Source organism: Cricetulus griseus, chromosome 7, assembly GCF_003668045.3.
Source record: "Cricetulus griseus strain 17A/GY chromosome 7, alternate assembly CriGri-PICRH-1.0, whole genome shotgun sequence".
NCBI lineage: Eukaryota > Metazoa > Chordata > Mammalia > Rodentia > Cricetidae > Cricetulus > Cricetulus griseus.
The window spans coordinates 126,268,229-126,280,799 of NC_048600.1; the positions used below are offsets into that span (position 1 = coordinate 126,268,229).

Sequence of the window (12,571 nt, forward strand, 5' to 3'; positions counted from 1 at the left end):
AGCCGAGATAGGAAGAGTGCTGTGGGTTCAAAGCCAGCCTGGACTACACGTTGAGCCCTTGTTCCCTTCCCTGAAGCCAGACACGGGTGGCACACACCTGCAATGCCAGCACTGAGGAGGCTGAGGCAGGAGCCCCGCTACTGGATCAAGGCCAGCACACACTTTCAAAACCCACATAACAACTTCCACACCTCAGGCTCAGGGGACATTGTGGCAGAGAGAACTGGAAGACTGCAGTAGGAGCCAGAAGATCAGGGAGTGTGCTATGAGATTGCGTCTCGTAGGAATGCCGAAGCTACACTCATCAAGTCTCACCAGCATGTCGGCCCCAACATGAGATGAACAAGAATAACAGAGATGCTCATGTGGATGGGGGCAGCCCACAGGCCACAACCTTCGCAAAGAACTACGAGCAACTAGACAGAGAATGCTGAGAGCTGGGAAAAACGGTCTTCCCTGGGGAGGAGCTCACCACTTGGTTACCCAATACCAAATGGTCAGCCCTGAAAACGTTATACAGATGAAGCAGGTTATATTTATAATATATGTGTGTGTGTGTATATGTGTATATGTATGTATATATATATATATATATATGCGTGTATACACACATGTATGTGTGTATATACATATATATATATATATATGCATGTAACAACAATTAATGAAAAAAGAGGCCATGAATTTGAAAGCAGGCAAGGAGGGGTATATGAGATGGTTTAGAGGGTGGAAAGGGAAGGGGGAAATGATGTAACTATATTATAATAACAATAAACAAAATAACTTCTAAAACAATCTGTATAGACAGATCGACTGTGGACTGACAGACTGAAAGATTAAAACATAATGTAGGTTAACAAGATTAATGTTAACTAATGTTAATTAATGTTAATATATAGAATTTTTGCAAAAATAATGTCTCCATAGCCAAATGGCCCTGTCTTCTGGGGACCATGCACCCTGCTCACCCACAGGTTCGGGGAAGAGTACATGTCTGCTGGCCACAGGATGCTGCCTTACCCAGAATCCCTTGCTTCTGAGACAACACAGCCCTAGGACCAAGAATTCAACTCAAGCACTTGACCTTAAGTAGGTTCGAACACCCACAACTGGCCTTGGTCCTCGAGGCTCAGTTTCTCTGCAGCCTACAGACAGAAGTAGCTGTGGCCTGGGGCTCAAGATTTCTTCCTGCCTAGATGTGTACAGTAGAAGACCAAAGGGAAGCTGAGGAAGCAATCCTTATTCTCATGGGGTGAGAGAGAGCTTGGAGAGAGTGAGGTAGGGGGCCAAGTATGGGGGCTCCAGCAAAAGGAAGAATGGACTGAGGGGCCTCTGTCCTGGTTTCATGCCTATTGATGAGAGAAAATACCCTGCAAAAAGCAAACGGGGTTAATTTTGCTTCAGAAGTCTAAGTTACAATCCATCATTTTGGGGAAGTCAAGGCAGTACCTTCAAAAACCTAGTGACAGGCAGGAGAAACGGCTCACAACCATCTGAGGATCCAATGACCTCTTCTGACTTCCACCCGACACCCATATGACACACATACTTACATAGGTAAAACACTCATACACATGACATAAATAAAATAAGCTAATCTATTTTTTTTTAAACTAGCAGCATCATATCCACAGACAAAAGCAATGAGAAGTGAATGAGTACGCGCACTCTTGCTTGATTGCTCCTCGCTTCCTTGCTGGCTTGTGCTCAGCTCCATTTATCCACTCCTACCCAGTTCAGGACCCCCTGCCTAGGAAATGGTACCACCCACAGTGGGCTGGGTCTCCTACATCAATCAACTTAATTAAGACACTCTATCACAGACATGCCCCACCCCCACGCCAACCTAATACAGACAATCCTTCATCCTTACTGCCTTCCTGGGTAATTCTAGACTGTCTCACATTAATTAAAGGCAGCCATCAAAGTCCCCATGTTTCACAGGTTCCTTCCCTCTAACAACCTGAGTCAATTTTCCAAACCCCTTGGGACTTATGGAAATGGGCCTTATGATTTGCTGTGGCCAAGAAAAGGCAAATTAAGTGGCTCCATGTTTCACAGTCTGGGACTCCAAAGGCCCTGCAGTTTCATGCCCAGCCTTGTGGTACTTTCTTAGGCCTTGGTAAGGAACCCTGGGTGGTACTCCTGAGCCAAGACCGGGCCTACGGAGATGAGAGTGGACAACAGCACCACAGCCACAGACCTGCAAGTGACGCCCTTGTCTACTGAGGGTCTGCAGGAGCTACTGATGGCCAAAGAGTGAGGCTAGGCCAGCAGAAGAGACACCCACCTGAGGCCAGCCACCCTGGATGTCATAACAAATAGTAAGTTGTCCTTGATTTAAACCACAGTATATTAAGGTGGTTTCAGACTACACTCTCAGAACATGGGAATCTTGGCTGTGTGCTTAAGCATGTGAGGCCTGTCTGCCAGGCCAGGTCTACCACACCATTATTTCCCAGCAATGGGGATCCGTCTAGGGGATCAGAGTTCATCCAAAGCCAAGCCAATTACACCCAACCATGAGAGTCAATGAAATGGTCACAGAAGAAAGACACTTCTCTGGACTAATCAATAATGGAGCCTCATAGGAAAAAGCCAACCAGGTATCCGAATGCCCCCTCTGACCCACAGGCTTCAGTGTCTGAGGGCAGATCTATTCCTGGAGAGTTGTAATGAGTGAAGGGCTTGGGCTCAGTCAATAAAGAGCTTACTTTGCAAACATGAGAACATAAAAATGCTGGCTGTGATAGTGTGCATTTGTAATCTTGGCACCTATGAAGCAGAGACTGGCAGATCCATGGGGCTTACTGGCCAGCCTGGTCTACAACTGGGAGAGTCTGACAGGGACACCACTTAAGGAATACCAGCTAATGCTGCCCTCGGCCTCAAGCCACACACATGCATGTACATGTACATCTTCACATATGCACATACACACACAAAAGAGAGCTGTAATGCATGGACCAAACCCTTATACCAGCCTGCATTAGGCTTTCTATCATATTATCTCTGCAGCTGGCTGGTGCAGAGACCAAAGGATTTGTCTTATCATGCACCGTGGGTAGCACTGGACATTCTTATCAAGTTCCTACATTATACGCAATCATTTAGAAAGAAACACATTAAGGAAGAATATCATGACTTGTAAAGAAATCAACATATAAAATATGCAGCATAGTTTTATGTCAATTTGACACAAGCTAGAATTACTTGAGAAAAGGGAACTTCAGTTGAAAAAAACAAAAAACAAACAAACAAAAAAAGCCCCTCCCAGATTAGCCTGGGGGCAAGCCTGTTGGGCAGCTTCTTGACTAATGATTGACGTGGAGGGACCCAGCTCACTGTGGGAGGTGCCACCCCTGTGCAGGTGGTCCTGGATTGTGTAAGAAAGCAGGCTGAGCAAGCTGTGGGGAGCAAGCCAGCACACAGCACTCCCATCCATGACTTCAGGTTCCTGCCCTGCTTGAGTTTAGTTCCTGTCCCAACTTCACTCAGTGATGGACTGTTACCTAGAAGTAAACAGTGAATAAACCCTCTCCTCCCCAAGTTGCTTTGAGTCATAGCATTTCATCACAGCAACAGAAACCTAACTAGGAAATAAAATACACACAGAGAAGGTTAAACCAGCAGAGTGCTGGGGCTCAGCGTTCTCTCCACACAGAGCTGTGTCTGAGCATGCTCATGGCCCCCCACTTTGCCAACTTGCAGTAACAGAATCCCAATGCTTAGTTAGACATGTGGCTGTTTTGCTAAAGGACCATGTCTCCTAACTGTCTTTCAGTTAGATTTGATCACATGAGCAAGTCCCGGTCAGTGAAATACAGAGAGCTGTTACTCAGGGCTTGCAGGAAATGACCCCTTCCCTGCCCCGCTGCCGTTTTAACTACCTGGAAAAGAAATGTGATGACCAGAGCTCTGGCAGCTTCTTTGGTGCAGAAAGGAAAAGGGAACCCTGCAGTGAAGAATTGGACCCTGACTTCTGATCCCGTGCACCTATTTCCCCAGTCACAGTCTCCGCAATGCTGCAGAAGAGGGAGCTTTCTTGTTCATGCCACTGTTTTTCAAGCCTTGGTCCTGGGTCAAATCTAATCTTAACAGACAGGGATCACCAACAACAGCAGAGCAGTGGAGGAGACATCCCCATCAGCACTGCAAGCTGTAGGTGTCTGGTTGTCATGGAGACCACCCCAACACATACAGAATCCAGAGTATAAACTCACTCAAATGAGAAAGGCAGGAAGAGAGCCCCCTGTAAGGCTAAAAGAGCCCTCTCCCCATTCTGATAGGTTCCCCTTCCAGCCATGCATGAGTCAGATGGTGATGCCAGCCCCAGAAAAGGTGACAGCACAATCTCTTTGGCCACCGTCACCTGCAGATACCTGCCAATCAACCCCTGAGCCTGACAGCAGGACCACCCTTAGATCCCAGTCCTGTCTCCTCTGCCTCTGGGCTTGCAAGTTCTAGTTTTATCTTTCTGTGACCTCCCCTCACTTCTGCACTTCCCCTGAATGCTCCCCAAAACACAGCTCTGCTCTTCTCCCCATCCCCAAGACCCCCCAGGGATTCCCCCATCTATCTAAAGAAAGAACCAGTGCTTTTCCACAGCACCTCAAGTTTTCTGTATCTGGGTCCCAGACAGCTATTCCAGAGTCATGTCTCCGCCAAACCCACCAGCACCCCTGTATTATATAATCTTTCTTCTTCTTCTTCTTCTTCTTCTTCTTCTTCTTCTTCTTCTTCTTCTTCTTCTTCTTCTTCTTCTTTTCTCCTCCTCCTCCTCCCTCCATCCTTGTCTCTCTCTGTCTCTGTCTGTCTGTATCCCCCCCCCGCCCCCCGCTCTGTGTGTGTGTGTGTGTGTGTGTGTGTGTGTGTGTGTGTGTGTGTGTATACATGAGCATGGTCATATGTTTACAGGTGTGGGTATGTGTGCACATGATGTGCAGACCAGATGTCAACCTTGATTATTTTTCTCAGGAGCCATCTATTTTGGGTTTTTTGCTTTGTTTTTTACTAAGGTTTATTGTGTTCTGTATGTATATGTCTGTGTCTGTGTCTGTCTGTGTGTGTGCATGTGGATGCTGTGCCAATGAAGGACAGACAGGGTACCGGATGGATCCCCTGAGCTGGAATTTCAGGTGGCTGTGAGTCACCACATGGGTACTGGGAACTGAACTCCTATTTGCTGAGAGTGCAGCAGGTGCTCTTGACCGTTGAACCATCTCTTCGGGCCGTTCCAGTCCGTCTGTCTCTCACTAGGATCTGAAGCTCAGCTCCCCAGCACTGGGATTACAGGCAAGTACCCCCATACCCGGCTTTTTACATGAGGGCTAGCGATCAAACATCCTGCACGGCAAGCTCTTTTCCAAATGAGCCATCTCGCCCTTGCTTCCACCCCTGGATGAGCCATCTCCCCAGTCCTTCCTCCCCCTGCATCATCCCCACCTGTCAAAACCTAACCTATCTTCCCATCTGACCTTTACCCATGAAACTGTCTCTAGTTCCCCAACTAGAAGGAACCTCCTATCTCTGGGTCCCCAGGACCTTTTGCTCATCTTCTCATTAACTACCACATACTAATCTGTCTCATGTTTCACTATGGGTGAAAGCGATTTCTGTCCTAAGAGACCCTAAGCCCCTTACAGGACTAGCTAGCACATCACTTCTTTGCTTAGTCTCCCACAGTGCCCTACACACAGTAGGTACTCACTGATGAGGGGCAGATTGGTCTGAAGACAACTTTGCCTCAGGTTGCTTCCACGTTCCACAGGACAAAACCAATGGCTAATTTGCAAACTGAACACATATTTGACAGTCTGGCAAATGACACCAGCCCCTTACAAGGCATAGACTACTGGCTGGCCTCCCTCTTGAGTGCTAGCCGATGCTAAAAAGTGATTGTGTGTGGCTCAGAGGCCATCTTTCCACAAAGCACTTGTCTTAAGAACTGGTAGATATTTGCCCCTAACCTGCAGATTCTAAAGACAAAGAGCTAATCCTCCCTCTGATCCTGTGTAGTCAGTTAAGAACATCTTTCAAGAGAACTGACGTTTAACATAATGCTTTTCAAAAGGACCTGTACGAAAATACCTAAGGAAAATGATGCCAGCAACCACTGCTTATTCAAATACAGGGGAAGACTCTGAGATCTGATAAGTTTATAACAAGACAGCTAAACATTCAATTAGGTTTTTAAAATATGAAATCTTAGTTCACGAAAGTCTTGGAGAACAATCTATGCTCCCACCATCTGTCTGGATTTAGTGAAGCATTGCCCTGTCTGCTGCCAGGGATGACTCCCACGAGTCCCCACCAGTCCTGTGATGTTTCACACACGGTATGGAATCCAACAAGCACTCAGGCATCAAGTGGGGATTTCAACCCAAGTTCCAGTTTCCCAAGCTCCTGCCTCCTGCCTTTCTTTTTGAAAGAGCCAAATAACAAAGAGGAGCCTGTGTTCCCAACTAGTGGCTGTCCACTATCGCCTGATCAACTGGAAATGAACCAGGAATATGACAACTGCCTGCTTTGCCAGGCTAGATCAACCAGTGTTGGGAGCCAATCCTCTAGCAAGTACACAGTGGATGCCACAAGCCTTCAGCAGACAGGGCTGCAGTAGAGAAAGCTTCCTTTCCCACAGTTCAGGCCCTTGTCTTCCCTTCCTGGAAACCCTTAGCATGATCTTAACCCTAAGTATTAGTATTGACTCAGTTCAATTCTTAGCCTCACAACTCCCGGTGATTTGGGGGGAGCTTGATTTCTCCAAACAGCAGCTCATCCTTCATTAGAATGTGATCTCCAGGAGACTGAAAGTCCCTGACACTGGGTGCACACACTGGTGCTGGATGACACTCCTCAACAGTGTCCCAAAGTGCAAGAGGCTAATGCAGTTAGTACGAGGTGTGCCCAGGGCACTGCAAACAGGGGAAGATAAAAGCTCTCCAGGTGAGAGCAAGCGAGATGGCTCAGCCGATAAAGGTGCTTGCCACCAACCCTGAGGACCTGAGTTTGACCCTTGGGACCCACCTGGTAAGAGGAGAGACTTGACTATTGCAAGTTGCTCTCTGATATCCACCCATGCCCCACCCACCATGCCCAAACAGACTAAATAAATAAACAAACAAATAAACAAATGTGATTTTTAAATGTAATACAAGCTTTCTAGGTGATTGCAACATGCAGCCAAGGTGGGGATCACTGCATCATAGAGGAGGTGACATTGCCAAAGCCAGAAGGCTGTTTATGTCAACTGTTAAAGATGCCAGGGCAGACAGTCTCAGTCTGCTGGGCCAGGGATACTCAAGGCAGCTGTAAAGCTAAGCTGGGTTTGTGCTGAGACAGGTAGCTTGCTTTCAAAATCTCCCTTGTACTAGTTAAAGCTTCTCATGGCTGTGACAAAAATACTTGACAAAAACAACTTAAGGAAGGCTTAATCTGGCTGATAGTCTGAGGGAATGTGGTCTGTCATGGCAGGGGATGTCTTGACAGCAGGAACAAAAGGTGGCTAGTCACATTGCTTCCACAGCAAGGAACAGAGAGAGAGATGAAATGCCGGTGCTCAGCTTGCTTTCTCCTCTATTCAGTCCAGGATCCTGGTCTATGAAATGGTACCACCAGCTCGTAGGGCAACCTCTTCCCAGTTGAGCTAGCTTACTGTAGAAAACTCCCTCACAGACACATCCAGAGGTCTGTTTCCATCAAGTTCACAGTCGACATTTGCATCATAATACCCTTGCCCTGACCATCTCTGGAGATACTGTCCTTTCTGAAGAGTTACTACTATGTTTTAATTATGTGTGTGCCTGACTCTTGTATGGGTGTGTACACATGAGTGTGGGTGCCCATGGAGCCCAGAAGAGTCAGATCCCCTAGAGCTGGAGTTACAGTCAACTGTGAGCTGCCCAATGTTGGTGCTAGGACCCAAACTTGGGGCCCCTGCAGGAGCAGGACACATTCTTTTTTCTGTTTGTTTGTTTTCCGAGACAGGGTTTCTATGCAGCTTTGGAGCCTGTCCTGGAACTAGCTTTTGTAGACCAGGCTAGTCTCGAACTCACAAAGATCTGCCTGTCTCTGCCTCCCAAGTGCTGGGATTAAACGTGTGTGTCACCACCACCAGGCTTCAGGACACATTCTTAACCAGTGGCCTAGCTCTCTGGCTCTACACACTGTCGTAAGTGACATGAAGAATGGCATCAGAGTCCACGTAAGACACCACACTACACTACAAAGCCATCCTCTGATGAGTCTGCACAGGACCCTCAGCCAAGGAAGAAGCAAGCACCAAGCCTCCTATACAGGATCCAAACAAAGCCAGGCATCTCCCAGGAAACTATCTTCTTGGGAACATCAGACATTCCAGGAAGCATTCTGGAACCGGGAGTTGGACCCAGCAGAACAGAGATGTGGCCCTTCCCTTTCTGGCTGTTCACACAGTCACCAGGCCTCTGAATTCCCTGCCCCCAGTGCCACCTCACGAGCCAGCAAACTTTTCTTAAAGTCCAAAGAACAAATATCTGTGGCTTTGAGAGCCAGTGAGTCAGCTACAGCCCAGTGTTGTTGCTATGATGCAAAAGCGGCCACAGGCACTGTGACGCGTGGGTGTGGCTTGTTCTGGTGCATTGTCTATTGTCACAAGAACAGGTAGCAGATGGATCTAGCCCACCAGACTGGTTGGCACACCCCTCCAGTCGATTACAGCTTCTTGACAGACAGTAGTGTTTTCTTGTTCCTCAGCTGCCCTTCCCTCGTCACAGTAAATAGTGTAAAACAGGCTTCCAGCAGATGCTGGATGAATAGACAGATAAGTAAACGGATGGACAGACAGGTGCAACAGGACCCAGTCATGCTAAAAGAGCATCTTGTGAGCCAACCATATTAAAGGAGCAGCTACTAGGCATCTAGCAGTTCCTAGAGAGAAATAACAAAAGTGGGTGACTCGAACACACACAGGGTCATATAACCTGAACCTCTAGGCGTTTTGTTTCGTTTGGGGGAGGTGACGGGGATTGAACCCAGGGCCTTGCACATGCTAGGTAAGTGCTCTTCAACTGAGCCACATCCCATCTCTGGGCCTTGTTAGCTTTTTCTCATCTTCACTCACCTTCTCCTTACAAGGACAATGGGAGTCCTCCTCATCAAGGAGGATCACACTTCCAAGAAGAACATTCCAGTTGATTTGCACAGTAGACCCAGGCCTGCAAAGCCAGGCAGCAGGGTGAGAGGGGAGGTGACAGGGATACAGGTTGGTGGTCTACCCACTCACACTAACTAGGCACCAGTACAGGCAAGACAGGGGACTAGGTAAAGGCAGGAGAAGGGTGGTGACTATTCGAGAGACTCCAGAGAAAGGTCTCACGAGCACTCAATTGGGGAACACTCCACCCTGCGCACTCAGTAGGGCAAGAAAAAGCCAAGGGCTCCTTCCCCAAGACAAACACTGCTGTGTCCCAGCACTGTGGAGGAGGGGTAATATAAGTCATTTTCTCCCCCATGCTGGTGATGGTCACAAAGGAAGTCTGGGGGTGAAACCAAAGAGGAAAAAATATAATAATAATAGCAATAATCTATCTTCTTTCTGAGTGGCTCTCTTCCTTCTGTGCCTCGGCGCCCCTCACCTTACCACAGATTCTCCTGGTGACGGCGTGGGTCAGGAATTAAGTGCTGAACAGGCCACCCTCCATTGTGCTTGAACATGCAGAACAGGCGGGGGTGGGGGAGGAAGCTAGGGATAGAAATGCCACCAAGGTACCTGCGACCCTTCAGAAATCACTAGCGTTTGGGAGACATGAGAGTCAGGCTGAGTCCAAAAACAGGAAAGTGAGAGAGAGACTGGCATTATGCCAACCCTAAGGGCCCCAATCCTTTACTTAGCAACAGTGCCATGGCCCCTGAGGTGTGCCTGGGAGCAGTGCTGGAGAAGGGCCCTCTGCCCCTCAGCATCTTCACACATTACAGCACAGCAGCTTGTCACATGGGGTCCCTTATCAGGAGGCTCAGAGTCCTACCAAGTTGCTATGGTCTGGGAGTGACCATCCAGGGGTCCATAAGTTTACGGTTGGGTCTCTAGGGTGGCACTGTTGGCTGCTAACAGAACCTTTGAGAAATGGGGCTTTATGAGAGGTCCATAGGCCACTGGGGGCATTCACCTCAAAGGGGATTATGTGACCCTAAATCTCAACTTCTGTCAGGAGTTTTTGCTGCTGGGAGACAGGAGAATAAGGCGGAGGACATCTGTCTAGGGAGGACTGGAAAGGAGAGCTGGCTTCCAGAGCATTCTCAGGTACAGCAGTTTTATGGAGAGGAATATTGCAAGCTGACGGCCTAGAAATGGATTCTGCTACTGCTCTCTGTACACCTATGTACAGCCTGGGAATCTCCATGTTCTCTAAGGACAGACCCTGTAGTGATATCTTGTTTATACTCTAACAAATAAAGTTTGCCTGAAAATCAGAGGGCAGAGCTAGCCACTAGTTAACCACAGAGGTCTGTACAGACAGACAGGAAGTGAGGTGGCTGGGCGGAGAGAGGAAGTGATAAGGCGGGAAGAAACAGGAGCTCAGTCTCTTTTCAGCTGGGAAGTTAGCCAGGCAAAGAGTAGCTGTGGTTTTGATCCTTTCAGCATTTTCCCCTGTATCTGACAACGGGCTTTTATTATTAAGACCATTAGAACTCATGCTACAGACCCTGGTCTGAGAGCCGATGACTTAGGTGATTTCAGTGAGGTCCCACCCCAAGACAAGTCTGCCCAATCACAGGGCTATAGAGACTGCAGATAAGAACCAAGCCCTGGTGGACTCATAGAGAAGGCACACAGTTTGTGCCTTCTGATACAGCCATGCAATTGGGAGTGTACACCACCACCATGAAGTACTCATGCTTGAAAAGTAAAACCTGGGTTTGCAAAATTGCTCAGTGGGGAAGGAGCTCTCCTCCAGGCCTAAGAACATAAGTCTGAACCGGGTCACATACAATGAAAGGAGAAAACCAACTGCAAATGGGCCTCCAACGCATGGGCATGCTCACACACAGACACAATAAGTTAATGAATTCAAATCATTTTTAAAGAAAAATAAAATGTGAGGCAAGCCTCTAGGTGAATTAACGCTCAGCTTGAAATCAACAAAACAGCAAGTTGTAAACCGGGCAGTGGTAATGCACGTCTTTAATCCCAGCACTCGGGAGGTAGAGGCAGGCTGATCTCTGTGAGTTCGAGACCTGCCTAGTCTACAAGAGCTACTTCCAGGACAGGCTCCAAAGCTACACAGAGAAACCCTGCCTCAAAAAAACAAAAGAAACAAAAAAAAAAAAAAAACAAACAAGTTGTAAACACCACAGGGAAGGAATCCACCAAACCCAGAATGTGGAACATTCTAGAAACAAAGACCTAATTTCTCCAATATATTACCAGCTTAGGAGGTGGGGTAGGGAGAGAGTTGGGACACTTGGAAAATATGGCCGACAAATTTTCTACGGATACCAGCTCTTGCAGAATAATCTTACAGGACCCCTTGGAGAAGACGGAGATATGAATACAGACTAAGCACTCGATTACAGTGAGGAATTACTGTTTGCATTTCGGTAGATGTGACGGTGGCATACTGATTATGGTTTCACAAGAAGTCACTTAGTTTGAGATACATATTGAATTTACAGGTGAAATTACATAGATCTGGGATTTGCTTTTATAAAACATTCTGAGTTCCCGAGAAGGTTGAAGGGAGACAGATGGAATGAGATTTGCCAAATGTCAATCACGACTGCAGGTGGGTGATGTGTACCAAGGATATAGATTATCTTTTTTTTTTTCCTTGTGTGCTTGAAAGTACCTAAAATTTAAAAAAAAAAAAAAAAAAAAAAAAAAAAATCCTGGGGCTGGAGAGATGATGAAGCAGGCAAGAACACACACTGTTCTTACAAATGGCAAGTTTGATTCCCAACGCCCGCAAAAGGAGTCTCACAACCTCCTGCAACTCCAGCTCCAGTGAGATCTGATACTGCTGACCTGTGCCCCCCCCACATACCACCACCACCACCCCACATACGTTACATAATCAAATACAAAATAAACCCTTTAAAAAGTCCTTCAAGAAGAAAAAGGAGGTGTTTAATTCATGCTGTTTATTGGGCTAGCCCCTCCCTTGCTGTTATCTTATTTTCTAAATCTTGAACCACTCCCTTCTCCAACTAACAAGAGTCAAGAGCACCAGAGAAGCTGGGAAATGAACACAGTTGGTGACAGGAGGAGGTGTTAGCTCTTATAAAAAGTGAACTACATGAGGGGCCGGCACCAGCCCAGGGAAGGAAGGGTTAGGATCAATACACTTCACCCGCTAGATGCGACTCACCCCTGCAGCAAAGCCCAGACTTCCGTCTAAGATCCGCCTCTGAAAATGAAAAAGTGAGATGTTTCAGTTTCCAAGGACAAGATGATGTGGCCTCAGCAGGGAGAAAACCATACAGCCCAAAAGAGTCACTGAACTACCTACTCCTAAGCTGGTGGTGACCTCCCAGTCTTACACTCCATCCATGCCAGAGTCAATTAGAAGTAGTGGGGGGGACTAATGGCAGTCGA

General features: G+C 47.3%; 1 protein-coding gene across 3 annotated transcripts in view; it reads right to left on the reverse strand.

Annotated features, from left to right (window-relative positions):
• Nucleotides 1-12,571, reverse strand: part of Slc39a11 (solute carrier family 39 member 11) — a 412,078-nt gene that overhangs the window by 313,354 nt on the left and 86,153 nt on the right. For all 3 annotated transcript variants that reach the window (XM_027425778.2, XM_027425779.2, XM_027425777.2), the window contains exon 3: nucleotides 12,345-12,383. In XM_027425778.2, the coding sequence (XP_027281579.1) occupies nucleotides 12,345-12,383 (39 nt within the window). The remainder of the gene's footprint in view (nucleotides 1-12,344; nucleotides 12,384-12,571) is intronic.